Source organism: Pocillopora damicornis, chromosome 6 (genome assembly GCF_964200805.1).
Source record: "Pocillopora damicornis chromosome 6, jaPocDami1.2, whole genome shotgun sequence".
NCBI lineage: Eukaryota > Metazoa > Cnidaria > Anthozoa > Scleractinia > Pocilloporidae > Pocillopora > Pocillopora damicornis.
Window position 1 is genome coordinate 23,547,462 of NC_142675.1, and position 18,676 is coordinate 23,566,137.

Consider the following 18,676-nt stretch of genomic DNA (forward strand, 5'->3'; position numbering starts at 1 on the left):
TTCTTATGCGTTCACCGTTTTCTCGAAGTTGCGGTCGGATTTTGTTCTTTTGAGTACGAAAAACCAGCAAAAAATCGATTTTTCAAACTTTTTGTAATTTCTCCCGTACAATGAATCGCTTGAACCCAAAATTATTTTTTCTTCAATAAGGTTACTAAAAGGGATGTTTTGGCAAGAGGAAAAAAAATTCGTTTTTTTCACGAGTGTCATGCGATTTTCGATTTTCTCGGAAAATGGCTCTTAAGAATGAATAATGAAGAATAAAGTTTCTTTCAGTTGCATCTCTTGTTTGATGCAATTCAAACGAACAAGCATTAAAGATTAAAGTCAGACCAGCAACTGTGGGTTAAAAAAGGACATGATAAGTTTTACCCAAAAAAAATTCAAAGTGACAATAAGGTGAACGCAGTTATAAAGAATAATATAATTAGACTATACAGTAATTGTACTAAAAGATCCTTTGATACCAATACAAGGAACAGAATTGAGCCGTCTTCCCTTCCCCAATCAATCCGTCATATTTGATTATCGGTCCGCCCTCTTTAACAAAATTCATGCTCCCTATAGACCCCAAAACCGTGTTAACGCCACGAAATTTGCATATCGAAACCCCACATCACTCGTTCCTATACTTCGCAAATCCACTTGTAAATTTACGATGGCACTCCCTTTTTTTCTGTCTTTCAGTTGTTTGTCTTTTGTTTGCTTTTTGTCTTTGTTTGTCTGTTTTCATTTTTTGTGTGTGTGTGTTTCTGTGTTGTTTTGTATTGTTTTTGTTTTGTTAAAATTGATGGTTCTCCAGCACATTCTATTTACAAAAGCTTATAATATGCTACGTTTCTTGATAGAAACTTTACGTGAACTGAGTGTCATAGGGCTTATGACCACTAGATTTCAAAAAATTTTCGCCAATGCTTTATTCGGTTGTTGCAAGAAGAAATATAATTCCAGAAACAGAATTGAAATAGAAAAAAAAATAAAAAAAGAATTAATGGAATCGTTTTGCCTCAAATGCATGTTTTAGAAAGTAGATAAGGATCTCTTGTCCACGTAAAATCATGAAAATTTGCGCGCCTTCGTATTTTTTTCGTGAAATTACCTCAGTGCTCCTGCAAGAAGACCTCTGGTTTATTCTATGAACCATTCGAGGTAAAATAGCAGAGTGAAGTTTGATGGATAACATTCATACAGTTTCTCGTGATAATAATTCAAATCTGACAAGAAAAAAAAACAAAAAAAACTAGGATACATGATGCTTCAGATGTATACACGGCGTGACTAATATAGAGATGTGAAAACAATATTCTTATTTACCAGAATTAACAGATGGTTTCTTTCACGTGCGATTTTTGTGATTTATCTGGCGCCAGTTAAGTTTATTTTTTCTCAGAAAGAGGGTGAAATACCTTAAGGACAACATACATTTAGGATAACCAAGCAACGATATATTCAGTGTTCTTGTTAACGATAACATCAGTTAATATTCTGAATGGAAAATGTTGGCCATAATTTTGTATGTTTAAAAATGAATAACTCTAAACAAAGCGGCACAAAAATGAATGTCACAAACTTTTTAAACTTAATTAGATAAGTGATAGATATTAAAGAAAAAAGTAAAAAACCAAGAATGCAAAGAAGATTACTCGTCAACTTATTTCCTCTTTGTGGAAGCTTCCCGAACAGTCAATTGGTGTACTGTTAATCATGTTTTCGCTTAGCATGTTGGACCTTGAGATTCTTTTGTCATGCTTACCTTCCATTGTTCGGCCCGTTTTGCTAATTAAAGTTTATTAACTTCTTCTGTGACTTGTAGCGGTTTGTTGGCTTAAATTGAAGGTATAGGAAACAGTTAAATGTCACAGATAAATGGATATCACAAACTGAACTAAAGGTATGACGACTAAAACTCCCGATCATCATTTGCTCATTACTTTTCTCACCGTTGATGAACCACTGGTCATTCATTGTGATTTCGTATTCCCTTGTTTTTTTTGGCCAAGACCACCATAAGCTTGCCTCTGTCGATCGGTTGTGTTTATGAAACGATGATGCAGCCAGAACATAACTTTTTGCTTTTAAAAAATTGAAAGAACCTAACCAAACTTTTCCTATCATGGAATACATTGCGAGTTAAATCGTCCTATTTCATGCAAGAAACTTTTTTAAAAGTTGAAACCGATAATTATTCTGGAAGGTGAGGTTACCATGTTGTTTATGGTAAATAATGGTAAAACGTGGCGTTTTTCTGATAAGTAATATTACTGGAAACTGCTCTAAACGAGGGAAGTAATTTTTTCTTTCGGAAAGAAATATCACGTTATGCTAAAGAATTTGACTCTGCTAACTCCTTCCAGAGATATTTGATGACAAACTGTCATAAAACAATTCAGTGTGATTTCTGGTAACATGGGAAAACAAACTTCCGAAAACAGCATCAGCAATGAGAAAGACATTGAAACCAAGAAACCTTCTGTTAAAGAGGTTATTAGTAACTTCTGTGGCTATACGACGGCACATGGCCTTGGAAGACTGGCCGATGGTGGTGGGATATTCCGTCGAGTATCATGGACTCTGTTTTGTGTGGGTGCTATGGCGATGTTCATAGTTCAGACCAAAAATTTATTTGTTATTTACCTCAGCCGACCTGTGACAACTGTGGTTTCTGTCAACCACGAAAGTGTAAGTGAGAAGATGATTATTTTCTAATAATAGGAAATGCCTCACACACTGCAGTTATCCTTCTAATTCAGCCTGTCATGATTTATCGCCAGCGGGGGGCGGGCGAAGGGGTTTGGAGGTTTTTAGTTGTGTCACAGTTAAAATTTACCTTATCCCTTCGTAAGGCTCTGTAATTTCTCATGATCTCCTATCATTGGCGGTTAATTGGAAGTCAATTTTTTATAGTACCCCTTTAATACTCTGTTAGCGACGACTGATCCGCCCTGAAAACCATGTGATTCCCCTCTAAGTTATCCACAACCTTCTTCCCCCCCCCCCATCCCGCTCTCTCAGACAAAATATAGACCGATCCCTAACTCAAATGTAAATTTTAATTAAAGGCGACGCAGTCCTTAATTTTTTTCTTAATTTAAGTTGTGTGCCTATCCTATTGTTCAAACAGATATACAGTATAAACGTATTTTCCCTTTCCCGTTTCCCTCATTTATTTGCCTCGACTATTTCATTCATCTTTTTTTATGAGTCGCTTTAGATCTTTTTCGTCATTTACAGTCGTTAGTTCTCTCGGGTTGTTTTAGCTATTTTCTGTGTGCAATTCATTTTTCTTCCTCTCGATGCTAACCGCATAAGCAAAAGGCCAAAAATATTCTAAAATGGGGCTTACAGCCAGAATAATCGGTTAGTCAAGTGGCTAAAGTGTATTTCGACGTGAGTATCGGAAAACTAAAATCAAATGCATCACAGAAGCCAGTTACAACAAAGGAAAAGATCAGGTGGAGTAAATGAGAACTCAACGTAAAAGACGTAAATATTAATAAATTGCTTTTGTTCATTCCGCCGATTAAGAAAAAACATTAACTATAATGACTACTTAAAACATTGTACTTACTGAGAGCTATGGCCCGATAATCATGTAACGTGCTTACCCACTTGCAGCATGTCAAATTTCCAGCTGTGTCCATCTGCAACCTTAATATGATTCGCTACGATAAACTCCCCTATGGCTTCATAGATGAAATTTTGGAGCATTTGAGATTGGAAGGTAAGGTTGAGTCAAGAAATACAAATTTGGAACAGAACAGCTTTGCAGCGCCGGTGAAGCAGATAACAGACTCAGGAGTTGTGAGCTGTGTGTCCCGGTAAACTGAACTAACAGCCTTATAACGTTAACTATTCATAGACGGACACTCCTGCTGGGTATTCACCTTGAGGGTAATGAGCTTACTATATAATGCAACGACAGGGAAAATAAAAACAAAAAAAATGTAGAAAAATGGGAAAAGAAACAAACGAAAAACAAAATAAACAGAAAATACAAGTATTTTTTAATAAAGGGTCATTACAGAAATAACTTCTACTCTCCTAGCTATGCTGATGCATGGAAACTTTCTTGTTCATGCTATTTTATTCATCTTTCTATATATTTTGAATTTTAGAGGAAAATGAAAGTGGAGATTCGAGAACCTCTCAAAATGCATTAAGTTCTGGTGACCTACCAACTGATACCACTGGTGTCCTTACCGACGGTTCGGAAGACGCTACAACTGACTCGACTCACACTTCTGATGTTCCCAATGTTGTAACACAAAGCGTTATGACGAACTCTCAGACAGCTTCTCCAGGTGATTCAACTGATGCCTTCACTAGCGTTCCGGGAGTAAAAACCACGCACGGTTCCTCAAAAGACCCGACTGATGCCATTGATGTTCCCACTGGTTTTCCAGAAGACCCAACAATGTACCCCTCGAGTAATAACGACTACAACTACGACCCAAACTATTTTTACGACTACGACTACTTTGGCTATGACTATTTCTATCTAGGTGGGCCTGAAGAGACCAAAGAGGAGGAATACAGGGTCGAAGAAACTATCCGTGCTGAGATAGCAATGAAAAACGATTCCGAGACTTACCATATGGGGCACCAGTTTGAGGATTTGGTGTTTGAGTGTTCATTTAGAGGATATGATTGCAGGTATGTTGTCTTTTCAAAAAGGGCAGCCAGTGTAATGCAATATAAAGCAATTATTTTTAAATAAATAAAGAAAGAGCCAAACAAAACGACAACACAGCAATAAAAAAAAAATAATTTTTTTTTTTTGCTATAAACAGTTTCCGAGGGTTTTTGTTGTTATTTACAGACTTTTTCATTTTCAGTAACTATTCACTTTATTGGAGGCATTTTTGGGATCATCGTTACGGAAACTGTTTCACATTTAACGGTGGCACTGATGACAATGGAGAAAGACAGAAGACTATGATTTCCCACGTCACTGGACCAGCTGGAGGTATTTACATTCACATTTTGCCGTGTTCCAGGTTTTAAATGATAAACAGCGATGAAAAGAAATGTGCGTGGGTCAACACATTAGAACAAGAATAACAAGCATTGAAATATCCGATATAACAGCAAGAGCATTGACGTCGATATCTACTTTAATGATCAACTCTACTTTGTCCTGTCCAGAGCCAGGGCGAGGGATTCAAAGCTCCATCATTCTTGTTCTTTTGTTGTCCCTCTTACCTCTTTCACTATCATGAAAGCTGACCTACTTCGACGAAATTTCCCCTTAAATTTAGTTCGATCGTTGTAGCTGATCTGGAAAATAGCTGTTGTTAATGGCGGAATTTTTAAACGCGAAATTCCTAAAAAAAGCAAGACTTGCACGACAAGAACGACAATCGGCTTCTTGTTGTTATTGTTGATGTTTTTTCAGTGTTTTGTCGTCGAAATTTTAAATGAGCGAGAAAGAGTAATGCATTCTCGGTGTGAATCATTCTTGTATGCATTTGTAAACATCAGGGTTGAAGCTTAACCTGTTTATAGAGCAGTCACAGTACATTGCAGAACTCAGTGATACTGCTGGAGCTAAAGTTGTGATTCATGATCAAGGCCAAATACCCTTCCCCAATAACGAGGGGTATAGTGTGTTACCAAGCCGCTCCACCGCGTTTGCCTTGACAAGGGTGAGAACAGACTCTCGGATATAGATACACCCGTTTGCAAAAACGTTGCAACATTGACAATATATATCAAATATATATGTATGTATGTATATATATATATATATATATATATATATATATATATATATATATATATATCTTTCGTTTTCTCAAAATGGCTCTTTTTGATGAGAAAATAAAAGGTATATATGTATTCGATAGATATTTTCAAATTTGAAATGGTTTTGAAAACGGGTATAAATATAATTATGTTTTTCCTCGCAAATAATATCATCTTGTTTCAAAAATAAGGCACGAAAATTAAGTAACACTTGCTATACAAGAAAAAAACTAGGGGCTTCCAATTGGGATCATACATGTACATACTATCAGCTGTCATTAAGATGTGATTATCTTACTGTATGCTATAACACTATGTATCGACTTGATTAATCGTGGAACTTGATATCAATGCTCTCCATATTCAATATTATAACTAGCAAATTACATAGAGTACTGCAAAAATCAACAAGTTTAAAGAAACAGTCTGACAAATATTTCTTCTGTAAGTTTTATAAAGTTTAAGTGTAATCAGCCCTCAATAGAGAGGATAGTTTGAGTTATTCACAGTTTATAGAATAAAGTGAGGAGGAAAAACGAAATTAAATTTTTATCATTCATTCTTACTATTTAAATTATTGTCACTCATCAGAAAGTCATCGAACGGGTTGATCCTTTCGGTAACGGCAGTTGCCAGCCTGAGAAGAGATTAAATCGCGACAACATGTATGCCAAAAAATTCAATGTCTCTTACTCCAGACAGGTATCGTGTTTCTTGCCTTTTGAACTTTTATTATTTTTATTATCATTCTTTTGATATTTTAAATTTGGGTTTCTTCTGTTAACTAACCTTCGTTTTGTTTCAACGAGCTACAGCTGTAAATGCTATAGGCTAATATATTACTTGGTATCTGGTCATCTGATCAGTTTACTGACTAATCAATCGATAGCCTAATGTATTAACTTTTTTAGCTATTGATACTCGGCGGTTGCTCAGTTAAACGATTTATATGCTGTATGCACCAGAGCATTGTCAAATGAACAGCTGTAATTAACTGTTCAAAAGTATACGTATGGGCTGGTTTTGATTTTTAGCATTCCCAGATCCCTAACCATTTAACTAGTTGCCTTTATTTCCAACTCTTTTCAAAGGCTTGTTTAGATTCTTGCCAGGCCGAAAAACAAGTTGAAGAATGTGGATGTGCTAGTGGCCAGTTTCCTTCCCATTCAGATATTTGTAATCTAAGGAACTCGACAACAGGTAAAGACAGTCGATTAAATTAAATTATTCAAGCAGCAAGGATTATCGATAATTTTTTTTACACAAAGTTTATTGCATTTTTTCTTTTTCAGCGAAATGTCTAGAAATGATACAACTCAAGTTGGTGACTGGGGAACTGAACTGCGAGAAGAATTGTCCTACGCCATGCAGGTAAATTAAAACGCTCAATCAAAAATAAGCCAGCAAAATGAACTTTAGTCTTAGTGGGTATGCTTTAATTTAACCTGTACATAGTCAGGCGCTTCATTGCATGAATGAAAATCATCTCGATGTACACGTCTACACACAGCGACATGCTATTCTAGTGATTTGTTTGATATCTGGCCGTTTCGCCTCCCATCATGTCTGTCGTGTCATGTCATGTCGTGTCGTGTCATATCATGCATTGTCGTTTCTTTAAATGTCTTATCATGCCCGTCACTTCATGTAATGTCAGGCAGTTTCGTGTCGTCTTTAGCTTACGTGGTGTATTACAATGTAAACCTATCAAACGCATTTTAATACATCTTAGTCGTAATCCCTCTCATCGTCATTATCAACATTAATGTCCTTTTTCTTCTAGTGAAATTCAGTTCATGGCCACTCTTTCAATGGCGCAATATCCTGCCTATTTCTACGAGGTATTTGCAGTACTTTTTTAACTGCTTCAAATAACGTGAGCTTCGAATATTCGGTTCCAGCTGAGTTTTCCCAAGTCATTATACACTACCTTTTTTTAACTTTCAGGCAATACTTGAGTCACGTGTGAAGAAAAAGACCTCCATTTATAACGAGTTGTACAATGGATTTAATCTAAAGTGAGTAGCTATTCACTAAAACAAAACAAAAAATAAACCATAGAAATACTTGCACAAGTCGGTTTACGTTATAGGAAACCAAAATCAGAGTCGGACAATTAAATCTGTAGGCATTTAGTCAGAAATATTTAGGTCATTGATAATTTTTTTTGTTTCATTTGTTGTTTCATACAGCGAAAACTTTGCACAAGTGAAAATATACTACGAGCAGCTAAATTACCAAAAGGTCTCTGAAAGAATAAGCTATAAGGTATGTTGGTTTACATGTTAGGAATGATTACTTCCCTACGAATACTTGCTCGTCTCCTTTATACATTTCGAAAATGAACTCTCTTCACACAGAACGAAGAGTCGATTTATCTTCATCCTAGGGTTAGTTTTTCTTCATTGTCTCTTTAATGAACTTTATCTTGTATAGGAAAAACGACGGAATCTCGATTAAGCCCTTAATGCTTAATAATCATTCACCTTTCTTGTTTTTTTTTTCCCGTCAGGGTGTTAATCTCGTCGCTGATATAGGAGGTCAGCTTGGCCTTTGGATTGGTATATCAGTGCTTACGTGTTGCGAGTTTTTGGAATTGGCAATAGTATTAATACAAACCGCTATCGGGCGTATGAGACGACGAAAACGTATTCACGTTCAACCTTAATTCAAAAATAGAATTAATAATAAGAACAATAATTACAAAATAAACTATTCCCAGTGCCTTTTCTGAGTTTTTTCAGGAATTAAACGTTTAACCAATACATAATCGATCGGATAATTGAGTGTGTATACCTTGCCTTCTCATCTATACTGCTTAAAAAGAGCAAAGAACCATGTGTAATTGTTTATCTTGTCGGGTGTAATTACCTCCTCAAATTATTAGTATCTTTCTATCCATTTTACAATTTTAAACTATTAAAATGCAGCATTTTCTCGAAGCATCTCTTGTTACAATGCTTTAAAAATGTTAATAAGAAATGAAAAATGGTAACAATAGTGATCATAACGATAAGAATGACAAGTGGCATCTTAGTTTACGAGTATATAGCACTACTGGAAAAAGTTACTCGTGGAAGAAGGAATGGAACGTATCTAAGATGCCAGTATTGGCAAAATTCGCAATAGAGGACTTATAACTCAACACTTGTTTTAGGAGAGCAAGATATTTGTAAATATGCCATGTAATATTAAATGGGGGTACGTTTCTAAAGAAATTGTGGTGCTGCCTCGGTGGGAAAGTATAACAGGGTAATTTAGTATTATCAACTGAGTTGATAACGTAAATTCGTCAAAGCGAATGACGAAGAGCTAACGCTGGAAATGTCAGCTTCGAAACTCTTTTCGGTGGCCAATTTACGTTATCAACTTAGTAGATAATACTTAATTAACCTGTTAAAATATTGCTCTCTCAACTAAATTATCATGTCGGATTTGTCTGTATTGTAATAACTCCATAGGGTTTCAGTGACCGTATGATAACTTTCAAAACTAAGGGACGCAACCACCCACCGTGAACAAAATTACTGAGCGGTAGGATTTCTTATTGGTCATGAATATTTCATTCATCATTTTAGAGTGTCAATTTGACGCAGCTTTGTACAGTTTGTGTTCAACTTAAATGAAGCGTCAGAACTAACTTAGACTACTTTCCTAATACTCATAACCATACAAAAATAGTTACCATCTAATTTAAACACAGAGCCCTGACAGGCGTACCACTAGAAAACAATGTGGTAATTATCATATGCCAAGGATTTCATTATTTTTTTTGTCAACTTTACACTCTAAAAAGTTGATTTCGAGAATTTCTTTGAAGAATGCTAGCTATGTATACTTTTTCAGCAACGACATACTTTTTCTAGACAAGATCTGGTTGAATTGTCTCCAATGCTTAGGTAAATAAAACTAGACAGTTTGACTTTGGGATTAACCATCAGGCTCTGTTGTGAGGAATTTTCCTGATTAATTTAGGTCATAGATGTTTTGATTTGTTTTGCATCTTATTTCATTCTTTTGTTTGCTTATTTTTGGTCAACAATTTAAAAAAATTGAACGCTTTAAAGAGAACTCTCGACATTCTCTGAAACCAAAAATCAAATACGTAAAACCTGTCAAAAGCCGGTGGGTTTCCTTTTGATCTCGTTTATTTCATTGTATACATGTTAACTAAAGTCGGAGAAACAGACTCTTAGCATCTGCCGTCGTTTGTTTCGTGTTGTTTGTATTTAGTGTAATACAACCCACAAACACATGTCGGTAGTTTTTCCCCTCTAATTAATGAGTAACACTTCGCTAACCATCCATTTACGTTCAGAAGTGCATTCTCACCATTAGGTTTTTCGCTAGTTAGTCAGTTACAGTAGATCATTTTATGAAATGACTGCCTCTGTGATAAATAACGGAAGTTAAAGAAAGTTACGCAACGCATGTCAATGAAACAATATTCCCCCATTATAAAAATAAGTATCTATTTTGTTAATTAATTAGTTAGATTCAATTCCAGAATTTTCATTTGCAACAGAGGATAGAGCCATACTGAATCATATCGAAAGGCTTCCTTGAATCTTATTCTTCTTGACTCATCCCTGCTTGACCATGTTGGATTCTTTGTCTGTTTTGAATTTGTACTGAAAGACACTTTTGTTTGTATCCAGGGAAGACAGCTCTAGTTATGAATAAGTAAAAATCCATTATTTACTTTAAAAGAGCCCACCAATTGGTCCTTTTTTCTATAAACACATAGAAAAGACGTTTCTATCGTCACTTGGAAAACTTTGACACAGGACCAGGTGACCGTGTCATTTCAGGACTAGCGTTTTAGGTTATTACGAGAGTAGAAACCGCATATTTCTGGTATGTATTCATATTTTGAGGAACGTTTCAGCATTTACGAATTATCCATAATGGACTCGACTTCGTATGTACGATGAATTGTGATCATGTACAGTTCAAGTCGATAATTGTATATTTTACTGCATTAACAGTTTTAACAAAGAATTTTATACTTCATCTTATTTACAACATCTCAAATATCTCTTTGGTAAGCAGAGAACACATTTATAAAATTCTTCAGACGTAGATTAATCAACAGTACTTAGATACGATCAAAAAATGGGTTTCTGCCTCTAATTGTTCAATGCAAGATGAACGAAGATTTCTGTTCAGAACCATTGCCCAAAAGCCTTTATAAAAAGAGATAAGGAGCTAATAATGAATATTGCATGCAATGTTAAAATTATTTTTTAGCGTTTTTCTTTCCTTTGAGATGAGAAAAGTAAAGCATAGTAACAAATTTAAGTTTTTGAAGGAGACCTGCAACGACTATGTGGAATAAAAAATGAAGTTATCATATTTGTATTAAATAATGAAGTGTAATTTTTAGACTTCAACATTTCAACATAACCAGAATTCAAGCAAAATAATATTTATGAAATACACCAACAGATGCATGCGAATCAGAATCAAAGCTCTCTAATCGCAAATTTTTTACAAGGCTTCTGTTTTTTCCGAAGGGAAACCTCTCTGAGGTAATGGCAGGTGCAACGGAACATAATGTTAAGAAAAGCGAGGACAATCAATCGCCGAAAGAGCTAATCAAGGATTTTTGTGGCTATACAACAACGCATGGAATTGGGCGACTGGCAGAGGCAAGGACACTGTTCAGCCGTTTTATATGGACTATTTTCATACTTGGAGCATTTACCATGTTTATATTCCAAACGCATGGCTTGTTCACACTGTGGCTGAGTCGTCCTGTTGCTACTGTGGTAAAGGTGAAACATAACGCTGTGAGTATTTCATGATATTATTATTCTATTCCATTTAATTGAAGAAACTTGTTTTGATTGTTTCCGTTTTGTTTGGTTTGTTTGTTTGTTTGTTTGTTTGTTCTGTTCGTTACTTTACTTTGATTTTTTATACCATGGTATGCTTTTAGAAAATAATCAAACTCATCAATAGATTGGTTTGGCTCCTTCATTAATTCAAATACTATCATTTTTTTGCTTACCTCTTTTAGTTATTTGTTTGCATGTTTCTATTTTATTTTGTTTTATTTTATTTGTTTTATTTTTTTTTTACTTATAGCATGTGAGTTTTCCAGCCGTCACAATCTGCAACCAAAACCCTATTAAGGAAAGCGAAATTTCGAAACGTTATTTAGATGAAATTTACAAAGAAATTGACGAAAGGATGAAGGAACAGAAAAATGTTGCCTCACAAGGTAAGCAGCTCTTCATATGAGGTTTTGAACGATTTTGAGAGCTTTTGAAAGACACTTTGAAACGATTAAGACACCTTTCGCATTATCTTCACACATACTAGACCCAGATAATGCTGACATGCCAACCAACGATGCAAATGTCCAACCAACTACAGAAGACGATCTAGCAACCCCCACTGACGCTTCTGGATCCGGAGAGGGAGACCGGTCTCCTAAAAACAACGACACAACGGAATACTATACTCCAGAGGAACAGCTCATTGTCGACTATCTCTTTGAGGACTTGCTACTCTCATTTTTAGCATTAGAAAACCAAACAACCCTACACAAAATGGGTCACAAGTATGAGGATTTCGTGTATGACTGCAACTTCAGGGGAATTGACTGCAGGTAATCATTCGTCAGTATCCAAAAGGAACTGAAAAGAGGTCAGAGCTGCGTGAAGATCATCCCCTTTCTTGTGTTTCTTTTTGCTTTGTTCGTGTTGTTGTGTTTTTTTTTTTGACATAATGGAAAAGAACGATATCTATTTGTTGTTCTTGTTCTCGTTCTCGTTCTTGTTTTTGTTCTTCTTCTTCATTGTCATCATCGTCTTCTTTTTTCCTTTTCATTTTCCTCTCTTGTTACCAATCTTGTTACCAATCAATTTCACATATACTATTAATACATGTAAAAGTGAAAGCAAGAATCTTAACTTACAGGAAAAACTACTCAGAATACTGGAACAAGTTTTGGGACTATCGGTACGGTAATTGCTACACATTTAATGGTGGAGTGGATGACGATCACAACAACCAGACAGTTTTAGAAACTCACAATACAGGTCCATCAGGAGGTAAGGAATCTTAATATTCGAATCTTAATATCAATCAACCTCCACGCAGCTGGCTTAGCGTGCAGACTGCCGGAGTGCCCCCACACTGTAAAAACCCGTAGCACCAAAAAAGCCCTAGGGAGAGTTTGCTATCTCTTCGATGAAATCTGCAAAATTGTGATCGGTCAAAAAGTTTTCTTTTTTCACAAAAGTTTATAGAACCACTATGACGTACTTTTTGGTTCGAACTGCAATGTTAGTACGAAGGCGTCGATCGTCAAAAATCCTTTTTACTTTCAGGGCTCAAATTAAACCTTAACATTGAGTCAAACGAGTACGTGCCAGAGATAAGTCAAGCTGCTGGAGCGAGGATAGTGATCCACCCCCAAGGAGAAATGCCTTTCCCAGATGAAGAAGGTGTCAACCTGGTGCCAGGTTTTTCGACTGCCATTGGAGTTCGAAGGGTAGAAATTTATTTTTTATCATTGTTGTATCATTTATACCATCATCATTTGTTTTGTATTCTCCTTTGTCACCTTTTGTCATGGCATATTTTCAATACCAGATCTAAAGAACTGCTATCGATCCATCTGTACTTTCTTTAGCACCTTAATTCCTCTTCTTTTAATTCGGCTAAGTTAAATTCATTTCACTAGTTTGCTGATGAACGAAAAATGAGTTTCACTGTCTTCTATCTCAATGGTAGAGTGTAGACTTCATGTGTTGGAGTTTTAATTTTTTTTATAATATGCGGTTTGTTTGTTTCCATTTGTTGAATATATATTGTTTCTGTCATATTCCAAAATACCATGGCCACAAAAGGGAAACATACATCATCGCCGAGTTTTAAATTTCATATCTGGTTCACTTTTATACAGGAAGTTGTTATTAGAGTGGATCCTTTCAACAATGGAAGTTGCAGAAATCCCGACAGCAAGCAAAAAAATGATCTTTATAAAGTGAAATATGGATCATTTTATTCACGGGAGGTACGAGTTAGCAATTTTAGGGCCAAAAAATAATTAGCCATTTTTTCCTTGTATTTGATAATGCCATTAACGAAACCTCCTCCCATTGCGTAAGGGCTAACGTATTCAGAATGAATGTCTACTTCACCTTGCCGTTTTTCTCGATTGGGCACTTTTCGATTTGAAATAAAGAAACCACAAGCAAATAAGGCAAAAAAGGGAGGGTGACCTATAGTAAGTAAAGTAAAACTGATGTGATTTCGTTTTATAATTTCGACTAAGAATAATCCAAAATCACAAATACGAAAAGAAATGAAGGTTGATTTGTGCGACACCTTGTTGCTCTTGGAAACGGTACGCATGGTTTAGCGTACTTTCCATTCTGAATGCATTAAACTGCATCGTCCCTATATATATCACTCATCTTTCTTATCTGTTTGAATCAGCGTTGCGATGTTAAAATGTAATTTCTCTCTGAGACGGTTTTCGATTTTCTTTATCGTTACTTATGTATTTTCAGTCTTGCATGCGGTCCTGCCTGGCGATAGCCCAAATCAAGAAGTGTGGATGTGCTGACGCTCGATTTCCTGTCGAGGAGCGTCATATTTGCGACAAAATTAAGAAACCTGATACAGGTTAGGGCTGAATTTTTTTTGTTATCGATCGATTTTTTTTATTTTTCCACGTTTCATTTCCCTCCTCCTCCTCATTTCCTTAATCGATTATTTACTACACAAATTTTGAGCTCTACCGCGATGACAGCAGATACCTCCTATATGTAATTTTGAGATGCAGGGCAATTCCTCGATCCATATCAGCACTTAGTGACTTCCTTTTGCTGTTCTATGACGAAAAGTACGTCTCGATTGTTCGCCGCCTTAATCTCAATTTGCTGCATTTTTATGTCTCAGAGATTTGCCTTGATGACTTAACAACTCAGTTCAACGAGGAAGGTCTTGACTGCGATACAGACTGCCCTGTTCCTTGCAGGTGAAAATACACTGAATTTATCAGCTCAATTCTTAAATAAAGAAATAAATAACGCGCCGAGTGCATTGTTGAGTTATGTAAGCACGCGGGAATTTTTAAGAACAAGAGAGAAGTACGGAGAAGCACGAGCCGAAGGCGAGTGCTTCCTGCACTTCTCGAGTGCGAGAAGTGCGAGAATACATTGTGAATTGTGTGCACTCGTACTGATGAAGTAAGCTGCGTGCATTATGTCTCAACAGTGCACTCATGCGACTAAGGCGCGTGCTTTATAGAAATATAATAAACTTGTTCTGACCAATCACGGCGCGCACGTTCCTCTGAACATTTTTTAAAGGCGTAATAAATGACTCGCAAAGTGGATCACAGGCAGCCCAAGCTTCAGTTATGAGATGATCACCTTGCGTAATAAGTCATGGGGAAGCTATAAGAGCTTGTATGAGAATATTTACGACCGCTCTTTGGAATAAAACTTGAAAATACAGTCAAATTTTCAATGAAAATACCTCGCCTTACGTTCACAATGCATTTCTTGTTTTGTGACCACTTACTTCGTCGCAACGAGGCCATTTTAGGGACTTATCCATTTCTAGGATTGCTACTCCCAAGAGAAGGACAAGGCTGCACACTCCATTTCCAAACCATGATTCTAAAACAATTTATTGATGCCAAAAAACGGTGTGGTCCTCCGTGAGGCACAGTTTGCTATGGAGGCAGGGTCACTAAGCTGGTTTTCAACGGCCGTGTGTCATGGTTAATGTGTACGTGGGTCGTTAAACGTCTAACTGGAAACTTTGGAAGCAAACTTCGGTTTAGCGTCGGTTTAACGTCGGTTAAGCGTCGGTTTAGCGTAAATATTCCCATACAAACTCTCATATTTTCACCATAACTTTTATTTCGCAAGATAATCATCTCACAGCTGGAGTTTGGGTTGCCTGTAGGTGGATGTATATCTGCTTGGATCAGATGCTGGTAATTCATATTATTTCAAACAACGTAAATGAATTTTAAGAGGCACCCATTAAATGATGCGTTTGAAAAAAATCTCCAAACTCGCTTTAGACAAGAAATATCCACGTTCTCGTCTCCAAAGTTTTAAATTCCACAATATAACGGACTCCAACAGCTTAACAACTAGATCATTAGTTATATTTTATTAACAGACCTTAAACAAAGACGAGCATCTCTAAATAAGTATGGTGAGAAGTTTATAGAGTAACGATTACTTTTTATCTTTATTTCTGCCGTCTTATCAAATTCCAGTGAACTGATATACAAAACCTCCATGTCCATGGCAGAGTGGCCCTCCGAAGGATTCCAGGTGGGACTGTTTATTTCTCTGCATTCATTAAAACATTTCGAACCTCTTTCTTAGTTTCAGAGACGAAATATGGGTGGATACAGGGTCATTTAGTATTGTCAACTGAGTTCATGATGTAAATCGGCCACCGTAGAGACTTTAAAAGCTGACGCTTCGAGTGTTAGCCCTTCGTCAGAGCGATTGGATGTAGCTGACTACATGCTTCATTTCCTTTTATCCAGCATGTTCTTCTGGACTCTTCCTCGAAAGATAAAGAAAGTGATGTTAGATATTAGTACATGCCGGTATAGGTAACAAGCTTCAGCATCATACGTTAAAAGAGAAAGAGCAGCCGCAAGAAACAAAATAAAAAGCATACAATATACAATGCCAACCAGCCTAAAGTCAAATACAAACACAATATAAAGCAAACAAAATAAAAAGCATACAATATGCAATGCCAACTAGCCTAAAGTCAAATAAAAACACAATATAAAGCAAACAATATAACTAGGATGAAACAAAATCCAAAACAAAGTAAAGTTTAAAGTGCTTTGTGGTAACAACAAAAAAATAATGCCTTTATCAATATAAGCCTCATCTTTTTACTCTCGTATCTAATGACAACTTGCAGTCATTTTTTACTTTGCTAACAAAGTGCCAATGATAATTGCTCTATTAAAACAAAACCCAACTCTAGCTTCTCAAAAAATAAAATTAAAGCTACCATGGGTTCTTTTCATATTTACTAGGATGTGCTGTACAATCGTGTCATCAAAAGGAAAAATGCAGCGGCTCAAAATCAAAAAGCAGAGGGTCCTGAGTTTTTAAAGTAAGTAAGCAATGATCATTTACGAAGATAGACATATGAATAATAGAAATGATAGTAATAATAATCATAACCATAACCATACATAAAATAATCATTATTTATGACTTCATAGTGTAATCCTCGTCACAACTCAAGGATGCATTTGAATTAATCTGCATTTCTCGTGTACTTCAATTTCACAGTCGAAACTTCCTTCAAGTGAAAGTGTTTTACGAGCGACTCAACTTTCAGGAAGTTCAAGAATACCTGAGTTACAAGGTGAATTTTTACACTTAGAAAATCAATCGTAATGATGTCTTCAACCTACGCCAAAAGTGTATCAGAACCAGTTGCCACTGAGAGTCCTAGACTTCTGTCTTTTTTTAAGGCTGGATGACTGTATCATAATGTTTTCATTGATTTCATTCTCATCACTCTGATCATTCTTAATAGGGGATTAACTTGATTGCCGACATTGGAGGCCAACTTGGTTTGTGGATTGGTATTTCGGTACTAACCTGCTGCGAAGTTCTGGAGTTGGTGCTGCTCCTGGGGCAGACTGTTTTTAAAAGGATCACTATGAAAGAAAGTAGGGTAGAAATACGGGAATAGCGGCAAAAAGTTAGAATGACCAAAACGTCTTTAGAACAAACATTGGGTATATTGGACGATTTTTCCTCCTCTCTCAGAAGCTCAGTTTAGTAACTATAGTAACAAGGATAGTATCGACAACAAAACAACGTCGATTTCACTTTAATAGTTTAGAAAAATACGAAAAAAAATTAATTTCAAACTATTTCTTTAAGGAACTTTTGTATCAGTAGATGTAATGCTCACTCGAGTTTCGTGGCAAGTTACGTGCATTACCATGGCAAATAAGACGTAATTATATGGGGATTATTCTTTGGTCGCTTTCTCTCCAAATTTTTAACCAACCACACCATCTGCATTTCAAGTAACACCTTATATAAAACATTGAAGCAAAAGAATGGCTAAGAAGTAGGATGTATTATCCGGCAAAAAAAAATTGTAAAATTATTATTAGACTTAGTTTCTACGGACATTCACTGGATGGAAAATCATCACGAAAAGCCAGCTAATTTCTAAGGAAACTACTATCATATATAACCTTTCAGAATGCAAGTTCTTGTATAATGGGCTATAGTATTTACCAGACAGGTTGAATAGTGCTTTTTGGCCGCGCTGGTTGGCTGGTTTGGAAATGATTAGCAAGTACTATTCACCTGAGCATTCAAAGGGACAAACTCGCGTTAACAATTAAATTTCTGACCATTTTTGGTATGTGGACAGAAATGAACTTGTTGTTTTGGTTTCTGTATGGTATATACAAGAACAATTATTTACCTCAGTGTGATTGAGAGTGGATATGATATTTGACTCGCTGCTTCGCAGCTCGGTAAATATCCACCACTATTCACCTCCAATTCGGCGATTATTGTTATTTGAATAATTCGACAAAGCCAGTACAGAGTCGCCAAAATAAATAAGTGTCGCCCGTGAAAGATCGGGCACCATTTGCACTTTACGGGCAAAATTCTCTGGAGCAATAATAAAGTATTTCGATGGTCTCACAATGTAGTCACTTCCGATGTGGATCACGAAGTTTCAATTGCATTCGTCTAGTCTTATTCAGGCGATGAGGTTGATTACTTATGTCAATTTAACTTCACAAAGCACTATGCGCCCGTACGATTGACTGATTTTCAACATCAGTGATTGGGGCAATACGATTTCCTCCATGTGCTATCCTGAGAATTTCCTTTAGTTCTTACAAGTTTAGTTTCTAGCAACACCGTTTCCAATG

General features: G+C 36.2%; 2 protein-coding genes across 2 annotated transcripts; both read left to right on the forward strand.

Moving 5' to 3' along the window:
- Positions 1 to 1,824: 1,824 nt before the first annotated feature.
- Positions 1,825 to 9,666, forward strand: LOC113681977 (epithelial sodium channel subunit alpha-like). Its single transcript, XM_027199124.2, has 13 exons — positions 1,825 to 1,891; positions 2,355 to 2,679; positions 3,616 to 3,721; positions 4,116 to 4,653; positions 4,836 to 4,966; positions 5,482 to 5,645; positions 6,337 to 6,447; positions 6,837 to 6,945; positions 7,038 to 7,116; positions 7,529 to 7,586; positions 7,693 to 7,763; positions 7,938 to 8,013; positions 8,258 to 9,666. Exons 2-13 carry the CDS (start codon positions 2,407 to 2,409, stop codon positions 8,411 to 8,413), a joined length of 1,872 nt encoding a protein of 623 aa, XP_027054925.2. The 5' UTR covers positions 1,825 to 1,891; positions 2,355 to 2,406; the 3' UTR covers positions 8,414 to 9,666.
- An 813-nt stretch (positions 9,667 to 10,479) lies between these two features.
- LOC113682091 (epithelial sodium channel subunit alpha-like) lies at positions 10,480 to 18,443 on the forward strand. Its single transcript, XM_027199241.2, has 13 exons — positions 10,480 to 10,602; positions 11,262 to 11,537; positions 11,836 to 11,971; positions 12,073 to 12,361; positions 12,673 to 12,806; positions 13,086 to 13,249; positions 13,664 to 13,774; positions 14,274 to 14,388; positions 14,665 to 14,743; positions 16,004 to 16,061; positions 16,793 to 16,872; positions 17,055 to 17,130; positions 17,305 to 18,443. Exons 2-13 carry the CDS (start codon positions 11,280 to 11,282, stop codon positions 17,461 to 17,463), a joined length of 1,659 nt encoding a protein of 552 aa, XP_027055042.2. The 5' UTR covers positions 10,480 to 10,602; positions 11,262 to 11,279; the 3' UTR covers positions 17,464 to 18,443.
- Positions 18,444 to 18,676: the final 233 nt, after the last annotated feature.